General features: G+C 36.1%; 1 protein-coding gene across 1 annotated transcript; it reads right to left on the bottom strand.

The window, feature by feature from the left end:
• Positions 1-1727: 1727 nt before the first annotated feature.
• On the bottom strand, positions 1728-17337 carry LOC117671897 (visual pigment-like receptor peropsin). The gene is made up of 6 exons (XM_034428164.2): positions 17009-17337; positions 14898-15103; positions 7929-8028; positions 4100-4204; positions 3462-3685; positions 1728-2319 (listed from the first exon to the last, which is right to left on the bottom strand). Exons 1-6 carry the CDS (start codon positions 17127-17129, stop codon positions 1876-1878), a joined length of 1200 nt encoding a protein of 399 aa, XP_034284055.1. The 5' UTR covers positions 17130-17337; the 3' UTR covers positions 1728-1875.
• Between the last annotated feature and the right edge of the window lie 2622 nt (positions 17338-19959).

Here is a 19959-nt window from a genome sequence, read left to right as displayed (position 1 = left end):
CCAAAATAGTGTTAGCATCAATAGTCCAAGATACATGTCATTATTAAAACTACATAGCTAGAATTTTTCACTCTTTTTATTTCCTGCTCTCCTCCCTCCCCCCACTTTTTAGGTATTTCCTAGTATAATGAAACATTTTGGCAAAGTTTTCATCCCTACCTTGTTGGCATTTTGATTGGTCCTATTAAAACACAGGTGTCAAAGTCACTGCGTCAAGTTGCCGTCATGTGACGTTTCGTGATGTTTTTCCCATTCACGAAGCTGGGGCGGGCGTGGCCTGTGTGCAACGCATCCAGCCTGCGGGCCGCTAGTTTGGCACCCCTGTATTAAAGGCAGGGGTATATACCCAGATCCCTTAAACTCCTTGCAACATATTTTATTACAAAATATTCCTGAATATGATCTCTGCTTCTGGACTAGTCACTCTCTCTCTCTCTCTCTCTCTCTGTCAAATCCATCTCAGAGTTGCTGTTATTGTGGGGAAATAGGTGGCAAGAATATTAGGTATATAGATAAAATAGATAATCCAGTGACCTATTAGGTCATCCTTTGAGAGAAAGGTAGCACAGTCTGATGTGACCAAATAAATAGAATAACCATGAGCAAAAAAGCAGTTGGAGCAGGAGTGACTTCCAATTTCTTGCCAACTTTGCTTTCCCATTGATTTGCTTGTGGAAGCTCGCAGGAAGTGCCAGAAATGGGACTGTTGCAACAGCCATAGTTTTGCAAATAAAACTGGTCGGAACATCTTCAGAAACTTCGATTCCACTGGAGTAATGGGTCCTAGATTTGTATGCCTTCTTTAATGGATTTTAGGTGCCTTGGTTCAAAAATTGTTGCCTCATTTGGGCTAACATGGTACAGACAGACAAACACAATGAAAATTTTAATAGTATATAGATATATATTAAAAAGGCAGTATAATAATAACAACAATAATATGGAATAATAGTTGTATTTCTAGAATATTTAGAAAAAGAAGTTTTATCCTTTCCTTAAATTGGCTAATTTAGCTGTTTTCTTAAGCATTACCTAAAATGTAAAAACTAGCTTTTGCTTGTAATCTATATTTAGCTATGATTAAGGAATCAAGACTGCAACCCCCAGAGCTGGCTAATAATGGTTTGATTTTCACAACAGTCTCTGTAGCAGTTAGTATATTTAGTAAGAATATTAATTATTGTCCACCCTCTGGTGGCTGAATGTGGAGCCACATTCAAATGCTGTTGTTGGCAAAGGTTTCCCTAATTATCAAAGCAATATTGCGCTTTGGTAAAGCAAAAAACAACAACACAGAATTCCAAGCAAGGAATAAAAAGGCAGAAAAATATAACTTCTAATTTCTAAGGCTTGGGTGGGGGGGAGGTTGTCATTTTTGTTAAACCTGCCAGAGAATAAGAATTGTGCAAGAATATCTTTTGCCTGCAATCTTCGAGCACTAGAAGGAAAATAAATACCATTCATGTTAACTCTGTGCTGTTTTACTTTATATGTAGTCACTTACCAAGAAATGTTCTCAGTCTTGTCCCAAAGGTGCTTTTTCAAGAGGCAACTGGACTATCTTGTTTTCTTTGAAGACGTTTTGCTTATCCAAGAAGCTTCTTCAGCTTCATGGATGAGAAGCAAAATGTCTTCAAAGAAAACCAGAAATTCCAGTTGCCTCTTGAAAAAGCACCTTTGGGACAATCATGACCTGTATGACTGAGAATCTCCATAGACATTATCAGTCTTATGATTTCATTCTTACTTTCATATCTCTTAACTTTGTTTAAAATCAAATGGACTTTCATATGACATGGTGGAGACAGAGAAAGGGCACTCAAAGTAATCCATATTCTGTTCTTGTGTTAATTAGATGTCCATCACTGCTCATGTTCACAGTCGATCACATTCAATGTCAGGATTTGAGGGCAAGTCATCAAAAACAACCAAACCCTCTTTTCTATTTACTGGGGGAGGCGTATTAGAATGACTCCCCTTCTCTGAATCAGAATGCAGGGCAGGCTGTGCATTTATTGTCTTCTTCTCTTCTCCACGAGATAGAGAATTGTCCACTTTCTGCTTGAGGATCTTGAACTGTTTGAGCTTTACGGGGTCCTTGATTTCCTTGGCAAAGTGGAAGAAGATGGAGATATCTTTTCGGAATTTGGAGCTCATCCCAAAATAGATGATAGGGTTATAAAAGCTGGCGGATTTTGCAAAAAGGCTGGCAAAGATGCTGGTTAAGTTGGGGACGGTGTAACCACAGGCAGACCACATGGAAATGACAGCATATGGGGACCAGGCAGCAATGAAACATGTGCAGACAACAAGGGAGATCTAGATGAGAGAAGACGGAAGAATGAGACTGGTTGGTTTCCATTTCCATGCCCAACAGCTTAGTCAATTTAGATTTACTGAATGTTATGTTAGAAATCAACAATTTGGAAGAAGGGGCAGCATTGCTGCCTGCTAAGTTTTGGGGTCCTAAGCCAGAGCTTACTTGGCTTTAACCTAAAGTTGGCTCTCCCAGAAGCCATGGTCTGCATAGTTTGCCTTGTCATTTTTCTTGTGCACTTGCACACCAGAAGAGACAAAGAAAAGTCAAGTTGGTTCTTGCTCCTTTTTCAAAAGCATTGCACACACAACACATTAAAAAAGGAACAAGGCTTGATTCATGCAGTTGTAGCTGCCATCTTGACTTTCTTGACCTACATGATTGACCCTGTTATTCACAATAAATATCAGAACATGTAATTTAGGAAGTCTTTTATAACCTACTCTTGAGCTACATTTAAGCATAATGAATTTTATTTGGGGGGATTTGGCTTTCAAATTGATTGGGATAAGAGAAAGAGATCTTTTTGTAATGGTTCCATGCATTTATCCTAAAAGCCTCTTCAGCTTGGTTTCTTATCCTAAGTATCAGTCTAAATATAACTGTAAATCAATTGATAAATCGATGTCATGATTCTCTATTTATAGGTGTCTTATTGCCTTATGCTGCATTGCTGTGGATTACCAAGAGAGAAAGAAAATAACATATGGGAAAAGTACCAGGGGTGAAATTCAACAGGTTCTGACAGGTTCTGGAGAACCAGTAGCGGAAATTTTGAACAGTTCGGAGAACCGGTAGTAGAAATTTTGAGTAGTTTGGAGAACTGGCAAATACCACCTTTGGCTGGCCCCAGAGTGGGGAGGGAATGGAGATTTTGCAGTATTCTTCCCCTGCCACGGTCACCAAGCCACGCCATGCCACGCCACACCACACCACACCCACCAAGCCACGCCCACAGAACCGGTAGTAAAAAAAATTGGATTTCACCACTGAACAGTACCATATCTGGGCTGCAAAGATCCCGACTGACCATTGAATGGCAGCAGAGATTTGTCCACTATATCTTTGCTGACCAGATATGATAGCTATGACGATGGAGTTTTTGCAATTTTGTTTCAGCAAGAGAAAAATGGCCAGACCTTACCCTGGTAACGCTTTGTTCCATCCTCCGCTGCCTATCCGTTGGGTCACCCATTCCACTTAATGCATGGCTTGACTTAACTGTATTGATGATGGACGTGTATGAGAAAACCATGACTATCACAGGCACAAAGAAACAGCAGATGAACACTGACACAATGTAGGACTTATATGTGGTTGAGAAATTGGCCTTTGTCCAGTCGATTTCACATGTTCCGTACATCCGGTCTAGGAAGCAGGAGAACTTGGTTCATTGTACAGTTTTTAAACCAGGTCATTTTTAACTTTTGCATTTTAAAAAACTACTCTGCTGGGGGGATTTTTACTAGAGGGAAAGGTTAGAATGTCTTACTTAAGGTATGTCAAAGATTACAGTGAAATGTATATTGGAAAGTCAAAGAACTTTCTATTGGGAAGACTATGACATTTTTACCATAGTGACTTCCTTCCTTCCTTCCTTCCTTCCTTCCTTCCTTCCTTCCTTCCTTCCTTCCTTCCTTCCTTCCTTCCTTCCTCCTTCCTCCCTCCCTCCCTCCCTCCTTTCAATACAGAAGTGATAACTGATTTGGTGGCAGCATTAACAAAGATATACTCCAAGAGATACTTGGACATGCAAAATAATTTGAAAAAAAAATGAATTACCTGTATAGCTCCCCCATCCCAAGAGTGGAGCAAGTGACCAGAAGAAAGCTGTTGTCCAGATAAGAAAAATAGCAAAGGAGACAGTGCTCAGGCTGATACAATATACTGAAATAAACACCAGAAATGGGGTTTTAATACTTTCACAATGATATAATAATAATAAAGAATGTTCCATCAAGAAATTAGGAGAGCCAGTTTGATATAGTGGTTAAGGGTACTGGCCTAGAAACCAGGAGACTGTGAGTTCTAGTACCATTTTAGGCATAAAAGCTGGCTGGGAAACTTTGGGCCAGTTATTCTCTCAACCCATCTCTCTCTCTCTCTTTTTTTTTAAAGACAAGCTTTATTAAATTTTTCTTTTACATACATATTTTATGAACAGAGTATTGACCGGGTCACATTTTTTACAATTTATAACATAATTATATATTGATTTTTATAATCTCTTCCAATCTTCTTTTTTCTTTTTTCCAGATACAATTTACATATTTCATTTTCTGTCATAATATTCTTTTTTCTCTATTTTTTATCTTATCTTAATTTCTTCTTAATACTTAATATATAAACAGTATCACTATCCGCCCTTCAAATCCTAATTTCTTAGCATTGCTTCAATTATTTATCTTATTTCTCCATTTATAAAATATATTTCTTATAATCCCCATCACATTTTTTGGTTATAAACAATAAACTTCATCTTATTCAATTCTTACATTGAAACCCTTTAACTTAATTGATCTTCCACATCTTATCTGATCTCTTCTTAATACATAATAAGCAATATCACTCTCCGCCCTTAATTCCTGACTTCTATTATAGCATCCATTAATTATTTTATTTCCTAATTTGCAACATGTTATGTCAAAATCCCATCACACTTTTTTTACATTTCAATTTTGTATCTTAATTTCAATTATTTTCATAATTAAACCTAATTACCACTTCATATTTCATCTGCTGTTCCATTTTACAATACACAATATTATTATATTTACTTTTTACATTCACAATTACTATTATTAATACAGTTCCCTTAGATCTACTAATATATATCTTAATTCCTTTCCACTATTCTTCCCCTTTTAGCCATTTTCTCCTGGTCTCACCAGAATTCCATTTCTTAATGATTTTCTCCTTTCATCCTATTTTCTTTTCTTCTTCTTCTTTTTTTATTTTTATATTTATTATATCTTTTATCCTGAATCCTTTCTCTAACTTTTGAGTCAATCACTCTTATAATTCGCCCCCCTGCTGTTACCTAATCTTTTCCCATTTCCTTCTCTTCCCTTACATTGCTTTTTTGGGGGGAAATATTCCTCCCTGTCCATTCTTTTTTTGCCACTGTAAATCCCAGTGCAATCATTTAACATTTTGCCTTCAATTCTTTTTCCGTCAATATCATTTTCTTGTTTCTCATTTATATTCTCTTTTTCCTGTTTTGTGTGCTCTAACAAAGTTTCTGACTTTTTATTGCCCTTTATTGATTCACGCACATTTTTAAGTATCTCAATTAATTCCTCACACATCCAAGACTCCATATTATTAGTTTAAAAGATTATTAGTATTTCCACTTATATTTAAAATTTTAGTCCATATAGTCTCTTTTTTATTTCTAGATAATATCCAGTACAAATGTTTGTCCAATCCACTCCAACTTAAAGCTTTATTATTGTCCACCTCCTTTAGAAGTCGAGACCAAGCAGCTTAAAACAACAACAACAAAAAAAAACTTCTTAAAATTTCTCACAGCTCTTATAGTGATCAAGGTCAATGTTGTAATTTCCTTGAATTTTCAAGTCAGTCAGCAGATGTCTCTCTCCAATCCACAGTTCTCAGAATAACAAAGTATCCAGTTTACAAAAGTATTTTAAATCCACATAGAAAATACTTTCTCTCAAATTGCTTTTCTTTTTATTGTTTTTAATTTCTCCAAATTCAGTTTTAAATCCAGTTGTAAGATTTCCTTTCTTGGGCTTTAATATGTTAACCTCCTCTTTGTTCTTCCTTCATATTTCAAAACTGTTAAAATTCTTTCAAATCTTCATTAAAAAAATACTTTCCCTCAGGTTTCCTTTTCTTATATTGGTTTTAATTTCCCCAAGTCCAATTTTAAATCCAAATATAAAGTTTTCTTTTCTGGGCTTTAATACTTTGACTTCTTCTTTGTTCTTTTCCCTCCATTAAAATTCCCAAGTGCCAATTAGACTCTTGTTTCCTTGCTGGGATCTTTTAAAGTTTTTTTTAAGCCCAAGAAAGGAAATCTTACAACTGGATTTAAAACTGAATTTGGAGAAATTCAAACATTCCTCCTGCACGAAATCTTATTCCGATTGCCCCAGCTTCAAAGCGGTCATTTTTAACGGCCGCTGCCCTTCCATCAGCTCGAAGAGCTGCCTCTGACCTTCTGAGGAACTTGCCTGTTCCTCTTGGTCGTCCAAGGCACCTTTCCTTCTTCACTGTCCCTACAAGATGGTTCCAGTCTGAAGACCTCCCAAACAGCAGTTTGTCTGGCTGGATTTTCGCTGGGCTCTTTGGAGCCCGCTAATTTCCAGCCAGTCTCACTGTGACGCTTCCGGTTTTCTCTCTCATCCCATCTCATAGGGTTGTTGTAGGGAAAATAGAAGGAAGAAGGTGTATTATGTATGTTTGCTGCCTTGAGCTACCTATAAAGTAATAAATGCGGGATTTTTAAAAAAAAGCCAAATTATCATTTAGAATTCCAAGACAATTTGACTTCTCAATTGTGAATATTTTGAAGGACAAAATAATGTTCATACAAAAATATTTGAATTGTAACTCTGCTTATTTCTCCATATCATGTCTTCCAATTTAACTTTGAAGAAAAGTTATGTCACCGAAACCTCTATTGAACTAAAGAATATGACTTAGAATAGCCACTCATCCAGTAATAAAAGTAATGTGGGTTGAAGGACACAGAATATTCTTTTTATGCCTTTTATATTCTCTAAGTCCAATATCGACAAAGAAATCGTAATGTAATAAATAAAATTAAATAACAACCATGGCCCATAAAACAAAGAGATTTGGATACTGATAGAAGAGAATATTTGTAGCACAGGGCTGAATTGTGGGGTCCTTGGTGCTCTCTGAGCTTGGTGGATTTTTTTGTATATGTCATGATGATGTTACCTAGTTTGTAATGAAACATCTGCTAGAAAACCACTAAGCTCTGAGAATATCAGGACCCCACAGATTTGGGTACACCTATCATTGGAATGAACAAGCTGTGCATTAGGATTACTGAATTCTTACACCCACTTTCCTGAGAGTAATCCCCACTGATTTTTATAATAAGGCCATCCACATAAGCAATGTACACAATTACTGATGTGCACTGATAGATTTATGACCACAATTGAGTCCAAAATTTCTGTTGCTAAGTGAAACATTTGTTAGTTTTGCCCCATTTTACGGCCTTTCTTGCCACAGTTGTTAAGTGAATCTCTCCAGTTATTAAGTTAGTGACATGGTGGTTAAGTGAATCTGGCTTCCTCATTGGCTTGAAGGTTGCAAAAAGTGATCACATGACCCCAAGATACTGCAACCATCATAAAGATGAGTTAGTTGTCAAGCATCTGAATTTCGATCATGTGACCATGGGGAAGCTGGAATAGTTGTAGGTGTGAAAAATGGTCACAAGTGACTTTTTTCAGTGCCATTGTAACTTCAAATGGTGACTAAAAAAGCCCTTGGACCAAAGTATTTGAACAATAGTCTATTAAAAAATTCTGATTTTTTAAAAGTCTTAAAAACTTTTTTAATAGTGCAAATATAGTTGAGTGAACTTTATATTTCCTAAATCTCTTACCTCTGTCGGGATGACACCCTTTAATATAGCGAGTTACACTAATCACCGTGAGTGTATTAATACTGGCGAGGCCAAACAGCAATGTCAGAAATCCATCAATCTAAATAAATACATAAATGTATAGATTAGAGCAATGCTTTCATTTCAGCAACTTTAAGACATATAGATTTGAACTCCCAAGATTCTCCAGCCAGAGAATTCTGGAAGTTGAAGTACATACTGTATGTCTTAAAAAGTTGATGAGGCTGAGAAATGCCGGATTAGAGAGAAGTGACACCTCTTGGTTTTAGAATACCAAGCGAAATAGCAAATATTCCAGGCTGTATCAATGTAAGGATGTATCATCAAGGAAAGTCTTCACGTTTAAATCATTGAATATGCAGATATTCTAAGCAACAATAATAAAACAAAATCAGGCATACAGTGTGGATGAAATATATGTTAAATGAACACGTAAACCCACTCTCTGAGTTATACAAAAGGGGAAAAACAGGTTGTTTTTTTACACAGATATAGAAAAAGACCATGAAACTGCCAAAGTTAAGCATTTATAATTGCTGTTATGTAGAAGAACAACAACCAGAGCCAAGGGACGGAGATAAGTGAGTCATCAACTAGAGTTGTTACATTCCTACAAACTAAGTTCAACTGCTCTTAAATTCCATTGACCCTTATCTAGCACTGAACGTTAGTTTACTAGATTATTTGCACACTCTTGAACAATAAATCTTCTTGCCTGAAATTTAACATATGATCCTGATTCTTTGCTCCTGACATGTTCCTTGCTATAGACCAGTGGTTCACAAACATTTTTTGGCCATGCCCCACCTAAGCATCTCTAAAATCCTGATTCCCCCCCCCCCCATGACATATAATACTTATTATTCAAAAAGTGACTCCTACTCACTGTGGAGGAAGCCTAAAAGGCCATTGACTTGGTTTAAACAAGATCCCAATTGCCCCCATTAAAAATCAAATTGCCCGCCTGTGGGGTGTGAGCCCCACATTGGGAACCACTGCTATAGACAAAAGTTACTAACAGGAACTTTGAAATGCAAATTCTGGATGGAGCACAGTCAGAAGACTTAGAAACTAAGAAAAAAATAGTCATACTGCATATTTTCATGGCAAATCACATGCTATGAAAAATATATGATACGCCAGGCAGAGGCAACTAGGGAGGTGAGGATGTAGGGGAAAAAAGTCAAGAAAAGCTTTGATTTTGTGTTTGTGGCCACCATCTTGGCTTCTCTGACATCTCTCATGGATGCCACTGGGCACTGTCAACCCAGAATGCAAAATATAACCATTCTTCAAAATGTGTTGTTTTCTATACCTGAAAGAAGCAGCTACTTATTCTTCTATAAAATGTTCTAAGAGTGTTCATTAAAGAGAGTTCTTTAAAATGTGCAGAGCTTCTTGAACTTGAATGGAAGTGGCATATGAACTATAGTTAATTTGAACTGTAATATGGAATTATATATAGAGGAAGTACTAATAAGATTATTGATTCAGTGAGGGATAATTAATTATGAGATAGTTTATTAAACAAATTGGATGGTTGAAGAACACATTAATTGACTAAGAATTGATCTAACCTTTGTGGCTTGGTGGCCTGGCTGCGGAGGGAGGGGATTTGGGTCGTGCGAGTGGTGAGCCCTTGCACGAGTGATGGGCCAGCGTGCATATGCATAGTTTAATTTACACGAGCTGCGGGTCAATTCCGAATAGCCCAGAGGTTGTGGGCCCCTGATCTAAGCAATCTGGAGTAGTGTCCAACTTCATTATGAATGTTTGCCTTGCCTTCTTGGAAATGTTCATTCCAGAAATTAATTTAAAATGATTATATAAATAAATATTAAGAAATGCAGATTTCTATTCGAATTATTGTCCTTTTTATATTTATTTTCCCCATAGTTCACATCTGTTTTGGGGCAATGCATAAATATTTCCCTTTTAGAACTTATGTTATCTGATTCAAAATCTTAATTCATGTTTCTACCTTAGAATACAGTAAATGAATTAACTTCAGGTAAAAAAAAACACAAGAGGTTGACTTTGAGCCAACTTCTAACTTTTTGCATGGTTATTGTCACCTGGCAACATGGTTGTCTTAATCAATGTTTACTGGGATCATACTGCATTCACTGAGCCTTAAAGCATGCCTTACAAACCACAGGGTTGGCCCAATGCTTGAGATCATACAACTTGTAGACTCAAAACCAAAGAATCCAAACAAACATAGGTTAGTTAATACAATTACTGATTGGGAGGAAAAAATGCAGTCAGCGGGCAGAAGGAATTTGATGTTCTTGAATTTGTTCCAAGAACAAATCTTACTCTTCAAATATCAAGCAGCATTGTTGGATTTGACATCTCCAAGTTTGTGGTTGGAATAGTTTTTCTATTTAATGAAGTTTTCTATTCAATGAAGAAAGGATGAAAGTAATGATTGACTTTTTTGTACAAGAATGTACATCAAGAATGTTTAGCTAATTTCATTATTGACTCCCTTGGCTTTTCATTTTTGTGATTAGAAAATATGAACAGATTGCCAGTTTTACACTAAGACTGCTCTTTCTATAATATAGGGATTCATTAATTTTTACCTATGAATTGCCTACGTGTTAAGCAAAACAATCCATATAATCATCATACTGTATTTATGTAATTTTCTTCTTGTGCTATATGCAGTGATGGGATTCAGCCAGTTCGCACCCCTTCGGGAGAACCAGTTGTTAACTTTCTGAGCAGTTTGGTGAACTGGTTGTTGGAAGAAATCATTAGGGCAGAGAACCGGTTGTTAAATTACTTGAATCCTACCACTGGCTATATGTATTAGTACCAGAATTCTCAGAACTCAAGTCCAGTATGTTTCCTCTCAGGATAAAGTGAACAAGATTACATCCAAAACCAGAATTGTGTTTTCTTGGAAGATTGTCAAATAATTAACAAGAAAAGTTCATAAGAATTCTTTATGAAAGTTGATCTTTTAGTCTGTCTCTCCATCATAGTTCTGCTCCTGTGCTTTTAACAGTGCCCTAAAACATAAGACTTGTGTGTACTTTTGCAGGATGCAATCTAATCTGTTTCAGATAAGAAGAGATAATAATGTTATATAAACTGGGCCTTTAAAGTCCTGGGTTTAACCTGAACCTTTAACCTTTGGCGTGGTGGGTGAAGGCATGAAGTCAGAAATTTCCTTAGGCACAAAGGCTGCCTTGGGATGAATTTGGGCCAGTCCCAAAGTTTTTCGTCAAAAAACTTTGACAAAAAAATAAATAAATGCAGGGACCTATCCAAAGAATCAAAGATGACTTGATTGAAATTAAAAAAAAAATATGGAAGATGGTCAGACTGAGTTTCAGCCAGTTACTTTGCATTTGACTTTATATTCCATATTGGCAAAACACAGTTTTGTTGAAAATATCACACCAATAAATGAACTGTTGTTTGAGTTGATCAAAGCCAGTTTTGCTGCACTGGCAACAGTACCTTAGAGCTATTCCTGGCCATGAAAAAAGATTTGAAGTTATTGATAAGAAGGAACATACTTTATGATCAAATTCAATGAATTAGATATCAACATAATATGATAATGTGTAGTACTCAGAATCTGGCCCTCCCAACTTGTCTTTTTAGGAGATCACGAACCACTAGGTCATATATTCCTAGTGATTCAACTACAGAATTTACCCTCCAGGTCTTCGACATTTTCCCTGTCAATTTGATAAATGTTATTGCTTCATTTAGATATATGTCTATATAATCTCCCATAACTGTTCCTTTTAAGAGAAATACATTACAGGTATTCACTTTATTCTGAGACAAGATTTTAATCCTTTCAGTTGCTCTTTTGAACTATTGTCATGGAATATAGAAAGTACATTTGCCATGTTACAGCTAAAAGATTTATTCTTTAGCATAGGAAGGACAACTTTTGGTCTCAATTTACTTTATGGACTATAGACTTAATGTTATTAGCATATGGCCATATTAATGGATTATTTAATTAGATGGTAGATGTGGATTATTATAATGATATGTGGTAATAAAATGTGTCTAGAAGATGAAATTATGGTGTCATTCAATGTTACAGGTCTCTTTATGTCCAGAACTCATGAAAGAATCCATGGTAGCAGTACTACACAACACACCTGATCCAGCCAAATATAGTAAGATTGAAATACCTGGAGTCATGGGCCTCATCAACCTATGTTTCACCACCTAATTTCAGTTTGATGGACAAATATTCCAACAAATCAGAGAAATAATCACCTAACACAAGCTATGAAAATGATAACACTGTTATACATCAAAAACATCTCAGAAACAACCAATAGGCCATTACAACCACACGCCATCATTGCAGCAGAAAAACCAACTAAAGCCCTCCAAAACATCTTAAGTAAACCAAATGACCCAGTAGTCCAAGATTTAAAAAATGGTATCATCTGCAACAGACAGTAGAAGGACTGTAGCAACCAGTCTGTAGGCCAGACACACAAGAGACTAGCAGAGCACATCCATGAGTGATCACTAGCAGATGGCGAAAAAACCTCCTTAATCTCACAAGAGACTTCTGAGACAGACTTAATCATAGTTTCAACTGAGAAACTACGAGCATACTAAACCAAGTTAAATCCAAAACAGCTAGAAAATTCCTAGAAGCTTATATTTCAGACAAATCTACCATCAATCTATACATAGACATAAACCCGTGTTTTCCTGCCATTCAAAAGAGACAACACAAAACCTAAGAAGGAAACAAAAGAACACATCCTCTCCATCAACCAAATAACCAGGAATTAACACCACAAAAACAATCAAGCAGAAAAGGCTATCCTAATCAAGGAACTACCAAGGAGAAAACCACATACCCACTAAAACTGGAAAGGCATACTACTGTATATAATCAGGGAACAAAACCAGCTCTCACTAGCACTGATGATGTTACCTGATCTCTCTCCCTCTCTCTTTCTTTCCCTACATGTTTGTTTCTTTTTTCTTTTGTACATGAAACATTTTCAGGAAGACAGTAAACAAGCACAATGTTAATTGAAATGGTACGTGATCTATCTCCCATGTAACCTGCATCTGCATAACTAACTTCCTCTCCCTTCCTCCCCTCCACCTCACCTCCATTTAAATCCTATATCAGTTTAGCCATTATAAAACTCCACCAAGATTCCAGATTTTTTGTTACTTTAGATTAACATGGCTCCCTTCCTACAATGTTCAACATTGACCACAGGCAAAATATTTAAGGTCATCCTATGCATGCTATGCTGTGCTGTGCGGTGCATATGCACGTATGTATGTTTTTCTGCAAGATATTTTTCTTGCTTTCTATATTGGACTTCTCAAGAAAATCTGATAGCATACTATAACTACAGTTTATAAAGGGTGCTAACTCATGCTTTCAATTTCCTTGCTTCAGGTTTAAAACATTTAAAAATAGAATGTTATGTGCTGGCAAAGGTTTGATTTATAAAGTTCCAGACAAAATAATAACGAAGGAAACATTGACAGGAGAAGGATTTGACAATTCCATGCCCCAGATTAAGTGATAGGCAACATACCCTTCTGCATTAAGAAATGTCCGCAAAATGGCTTTTCAACTACAAAATGGGGAAAAGTCTCCATATGTTCTACTTAACTTTAATAATTATAATAATTATAATAATTATTATAATCATAATTATTATAATTATATTATAATATATATTATTATTATATTATAATTAATTATAATAATCAGTGTGATCATTTTACACAGCCTTAAATCCATTTTAATTCAATATTTATGTAATCTGAGTAACAGTTTTTTAAAAAATGAAATATTTGTTTTAGCATCTTAAGATAAATAGGATGTAAGAATGATATTTATTACTTAATGATGTGTATGATATATGTGTGTGTGTGTGTTTGTGTGCAGATGTGGGCAGCGGTGGGATTCAGCCAGTTCGCACCACTTCGGGAGAACCGGTTGTTAACTTTCTGAGCAGCTTGGTGAACTGGTTGTTGGAAGAACCTGTCATTAGGGCAAAGAACCTGTTGTTAAATTATTTGAATCCCACCACTGGATGTGGGCTTCCCTTGCTTTATTCTAGAGTTACATTTCTTGAAAACTTCACATAAAGCAAAATTTAAAGTTGTGATCGTGTGAGGTCCTTGCTGAATGATCTGCACAGTCCTCATTTAATAATGGCTACGGATAGTGCTGGAATTGCCGTTGCTAAATAGCACTCATGTGGTTTTTGTCCTATGGCCATGTCACTCAACAACAGTTTCTGGTCCCAGTTAGCATAATTAAATAAGAACCACCTGCATTTTAGAAGTAGATAGTAGATATATAGACAATATAACTGGAAAAATATGAAAATAAAGTTATAGTTGCTTAGGCAATGGATCTGTGACTTGTCTAACTTGTGTCTAAACCAGGGGTCAGCAACCCACGGCTCTGGAGCCACATGTGGCTCTTTCATCCCTCTGCTGCGGCTCCCTGTTGCTGGTCAGCTCCACAATTAATAGGGCTTTCGGTTAGGACAGGTAGAGGAAAAAGGATGCCGCGCTAGGAGGAGACTCTATTGTGGGGGAACTGGACTTCCAGTCAGCAGAGGTAAAAGGACGCCACACTAGGAGGAGACTACAATAGGGGAATCAGATTTCCGGTTGGCTCCAGAATTGAACGGGGGCTTCCAGTTAGGACCTTTGTGGCTTTCTGAGTGTTTAAGGTTGCCAACCCCTGGTCTAAACACTTAATAGTTGAAATAATGTTATTATTATGCCTATATATGTTGCAAATAAGGGACAAGAGACTATAAAAAAGAGGCAGGGATTTGATTTCATAAGCTCTGCCACCCTTTTAAATTCTGACAATCCCTGGTTGATGCTCTTGACAGTAGGTTTCACATTGTGTGATGTTTATCTTCCACAATTGCACATTAGATCAAATGGACGGCTTACCTGACAAGTCCATATTGATGTAACAAGGAAGCCATCATCTCGAAACACATTGAAAATGTCAATGATTCCACGGGAATAACCAAAGATAGCAATGCTGCCATCAGACACAGCCAGATTAAATGTCAAGTAATCAGTGGGTTGAAGAACAGCTCGTTGTTTATATAATACAAAAATTACAATGCTATTCCCAATCCAAGACATCCAACCTGGAATATAAAGTTAAATAAAATATGTGAAACTGCATTCATCTAAACCAAGGCAAATTCTGCTGAGGGATTCTTCAGGGATTACATAAAGAATTTCCTATTTGGGGGCTACTTGTGAAATTACTTCTCCGCAAAATGTATATTGCACTTGCTCTAAAGGAAAGTTTAAGTTCATATCAAAAGAATATGAAGGTAGGAACAGAATAACAGAGTTGGAAAGGAATCCAGTCCAACCCCCTGATCAAGCAGGAGACCTTATGCCATTTCAGACAATTAGCTGTTCAGTCTCTTCTTAAAAGTTTCTAGTGTAAAAGATTGTAAAAGACTATAAAAGACAATCTGTTATATGCCTCCTCTTCTTGAACATCTTGTAATATTTTAAAAGGAACATCAATCAAAATACCTCTTTTAGATTATTAGGCCTTCTCACATCTGGGAGCAGAAGACATTTCAGAAATATTGGGCTCACCAAAGTTAACTGGGGGATACCATTTTGTACTATTATGATTTTCGTTATGGAAGTGCTAACTAGAATTTCAAACTGCTGAATAGCAAAAGCTACATAACCCAAGAAAAGAATAAAAGGAAATAAATACCCAACTTATGCAACAATTTGAATAAAATGATCAAAATACAAGGCAAACTTATCTACTAAAATAATAAAAAATAAATGTAAAATATAAAATATGTTTTTTAAGTAGAAATGGCTGAAATAGAAAATTATAGACATGTTAAAACTCTAAATGATTAAAATGCTGAAATACTCAAGTATTGAAATGCAAAATTATTCTACTAGATACAAGAATGTAAGGCAGCATTTCAGATTGTAATTCAAAAGGCAATTTGGGGTAATTTGTGCAGAAATATAGCATCTGTGTTCAACCCATTGAAATAGCCACATCTAGCAGAGCCCTACCTGAATATATAAATTCTCAAATGCTACAATAGTTATCCTTAAAATATCCTTTACTGTTTCTTCCAATCAGGCCTTCGCTTCTTTGTAGTATTGCTTTATCACACAAAATTAATTTTCACAAAGTCAGAAAGAAACACCACAATGGCAGAGGTGGAACCAACGAAAACCAAGAAAAGCCAAGGAACAGACAGAAAGTGGACCTCTTGCCCATTATGAAGGCCGAGGAAGAGGATCAAAATAATGTAATGACTGATTCTGTAAATATCCAGAATGGGACAATTGAGCCTGGCTGCTTCATCTGACCACCACTTCTGCCCCAGCCGACCCACTGTGGCCATCCCTCTCCCACTAATTCTCCCCTGCCACTCCAAAACAGCAGTCATTAAAACTCTTAAAACACACCAGTCATTAGAACTCTTTGGTAACAGTAGCCTAGATTTTCTTCAATGGATACTTCCTTATAGGAGTTTTCTGAGCTTGCCTGATTAGTTCCAGTTCTGTCTGGTAGTTGAAGCCAGGCAAAATTAATTCCTCTAGGAAACTTACCAGCTGCTTCTGTCTCTGCAACACAGCAAAAACAGCTGGAATTTTGAATACATAGCCCAGCAGTCAACTTGACTCTTTTGATATCACCCTCAGATAACCTTGAGAAGGTTACAAGTAAGAATGCTTGAATAACAATGGACTAGAACTAGTAAATGGCTTGCATCAAGCAACTTAGTTTTGGAAAGAAAACTATTTGCAACTCAAGCTTCATCAATTTCAAGTCCAATTTACCTGAAGAGCATACTGGATTGATAATCCTGTCTTCCTCTCCCACCTTTTCAAATTCTTGTTTACTTTAAGATAAACATATATTATTGTTCTGCTCTCCTAACAAATGCATAAGAAAAGAGAATGGACTCTCATTCTTTAATGTAGTGGTCTATTTTAAACTTTTCCTATATATTTCATTTCTTTAAGTGGAGGGACACCATAACCATACATACCCAAAGCGAGCAGATAAAAGCCAATAATAGTTTCTCCTTGTTCTGAGATTGGGTGGTCTTTGTTTAAAAAAGTAAGATTGTTGTTTCTCCAGGGTGCCTGACCAGAAATCTGAAAAGACATCTTCAGGTTTCCCAGAACCCAGAACTTGCTGTTTCCCTTCACTCCAGGATAAGCCACACAGAAGGAAGCTGAGCTTTATCTATTTCAAACCTCTGCTCTATATTGTTCAGAGATGAGACTGGAGACTGGTAGCAAAGGGGAAGCTAAGGCAAAGAGTAGGAGCTTTGCTGTCTGCTGCATTTGCTAATCCTGTCTATTAATACCCAGCAATCGCCAAGCTGTGCTAGACAAAGACATAAGAGTTTTTATTCATTACCTGAGGCTATTACATGTCAACACCCTTTTAGTGTGCAAACAGTGTGCCTATACTTTACAAAATGACCATATCAGAGAAAACCTCAATACCCCCAAATTTGGCCTGATAGCACAACATTCTTCTTCCTTCACTGAAAAAGAAAACTTTAATTTAATGGCTAATAAATCATATATGCAAGGTTATCTAGGCTACAAACCTCCAGACAATCACCAGATTTCATCAGAGAAGTACAGACAATTCTTAAGTTTTGCTGCCATCAGGTGTTCATCTAGATGTTTGAAGACAAGCTGTGGTAGTCCTGCATGTGTTTGGAATCCATTACTGCCAATCACTATAGATTTCTCCCTCTAAGGTTGTATGGTGATTCTCTTGGCTATCACTTGTGTGTGAAACATCCACAGTTGTGTTTTTATAGATTCCACATCTTACAGATATAATCAAGCAGGATATACTGTACTATATGTCCTTCACTATCAATAATCAAAACGAAGTTAACATTTCTATGGCTTCCAGTATTTTATTTTACAGAAATCCTGAAAAGGGAACAAAACTATGCCTAAAGTTTCCATAGAAGCACAAGCCTTTTAATAATTGTAACAGTTCAGATACCAAATTCCTCTTAATCATGAAATTATATTGTATGCCTTTGGTTAAACCACTTTGGCTGTTTAAAATAAGAAACATCTGCAAAACGATGCAAAATTTAAAACTACTCTGTGCCTTCTATTTCAGTACTTCTACTCTTTGTGATGGTTTGTTTTGTTGAAAATTCTTCACTGATACAGTGATTAAAATATGAAGGGATAATAATATTGAGCACTAAATATAAGCATGTATAATACACCACAAAGTAGTTTTACTTAGATTCAGGACAATAAACCTGAATATCCATTTTTCTAGATGTAGCTTATTATTAATGATAATTCTATGAATTGAATATTGCTAAGAATTCACATTATTTTGTCTCTTGCAATAATATTATACTTGGAAGAGGGTATTTAGTCTTCAGGCTACTGGCAGCAGAGCCATTTTTCCACTTTATCCTGGCAGAAGCACAATCTATCCACCATCTCTGAAAGGTAGGAATTTATGACATTTCCTATTCCTACCCTCAGTAAGCAGCTAAAACAGTCTCTGCCTTGGTTTTTGGGCTGCAGATTGAAAGTAGATTTTTCCATCTTGTGCTACCTACAAGCCATGCTGGCTGGTTACTATCTTTTACTATATCAGGAATTTCTTGAGTCCTTATTTCCAATTGGCTAATAGCCCCCTGGTAGGAATATCCCCTTTTTTGGTTCAGGAAAAAGAGTAAAATTGTGCAGGTTTCTTTCTTTTTCTATTGACCCAGGAAGGGGAAAGAAGTGGAAAAATTCACCAATTAGCATTACAAAAATGGTCAGGACAGAAATCCATCCATCCCAGCAGCTAAAACAAAGGAAAGGGTTGAAATCTGGAAAGAGATGTCCTAAAGTAGACTTGTCTCCAGCCACATTATCCACCAGAGATAAGCAACTGCAATATAGAGATGCTGCTACTCTAGCTACTTACTCAGTGAACAACTAAAGCATCCCTCAGATTATTTGAATATAGTCTGTGAAAGGAACACATCATATCCTTGATAAATATTCACGACTCACATTATTAGGAATTTTTGATAAATGTTCAATCTGAAACTTAATTCCTATAATGTTAGATTATTAATTTATATCTTTCATCCTGGGGCAATAGAAAATTGTTATTGGCATTCTGTGTAATAACTCCTAGGGTACTTGAAGGGTACCATCTCAGTCATTTTTCTCAAGGTTAAAAATTGAGGTTCTCCTTTATTCTTTTCAATATATGGAATGAAACTCTTTCTTTGTAAGACTTAGGTTCAAGTCATTTTTCCTTCTTTCTTTGAATTTATAACAGTTTCTTTGATTTTTTTTTTTTTTTTTTGGAAAATATAGTGCCCAAAACACAACAGAACACAATACTCAAAATGGGATCAAATGACTGGCACTATTATTTCCAGTGATTTGGAACTATTTTTATTGAGTCTAAAATTATATTTGTCCTTTTAGAAATCATGTAACTAGAGTTCTAGAATCTTTCATACATTCATACATTAGCTATCTCACCTGAATTGCAACTTCTGTGACTTAGGTAAACTCTTTCTCCCACCTCTTTACCCTAAATAAAAATGTTGAAAGTAAAAAGTCTAGAACCCTAAGGCACTGGAATTAATACTAGTTAATATGAACTGATGATCAACATTTGTCGAGTGCAGATTTTGAGCCTACTGTGTATCCACCTAATAGATGTTTGTAATAAAGGAAGAGAGATTACATCTCCAAAAAGTTCACATATGAAAGAAACACAGAAAAATAAAAAGCAAACCATGTAACATTAAAATATATACAGAGTGTATAAGATACAAAATATAAAATGGTGACCAAGCATTGTAACAAAACAACCAGAAAGGGATTCCCTTCAACTGAACCTTAATGTATGGGGGTGAAACTAGCATTTTATACCTCTTACAAGCAATAATTGCTTCTCTTTACATTTTATCCTTCATTTAACACAATTGCT

This window comes from Pantherophis guttatus, chromosome 1 (genome assembly GCF_059756535.1).
Source record: "Pantherophis guttatus breed Tessera chromosome 1, ASM5975653v1, whole genome shotgun sequence".
Lineage (NCBI taxonomy): Eukaryota > Metazoa > Chordata > Lepidosauria > Squamata > Colubridae > Pantherophis > Pantherophis guttatus.
The sequence above is the reverse complement of the archived record's forward strand: the minus strand, read 5'-3'. Positions and strand labels throughout refer to the sequence as shown.

What these genes read in the sequence shown, in the direction of transcription:
- LOC117671897 (XM_034428164.2), bottom strand. Translation starts at nt 17,129, where the DNA reads ATGTCTTTTCAGATTTCTGGTCAGGCACCCTGGAGAAACAACAATCTT. An exon ending in CATCAATATGGACTTGTCAG is followed by an intron (nt 8,029 to 14,897) that starts GTAAGCCGTCCA and finishes GTATTTATTTAG; the next exon opens with ATTGATGGATTTCTGACATT. An exon ending in AGGGTGTCATCCCGACAGAG is followed by an intron (nt 4,205 to 7,928) that starts GTAAGAGATTTA and finishes TGTTTATTTCAG; the next exon opens with TATATTGTATCAGCCTGAGC.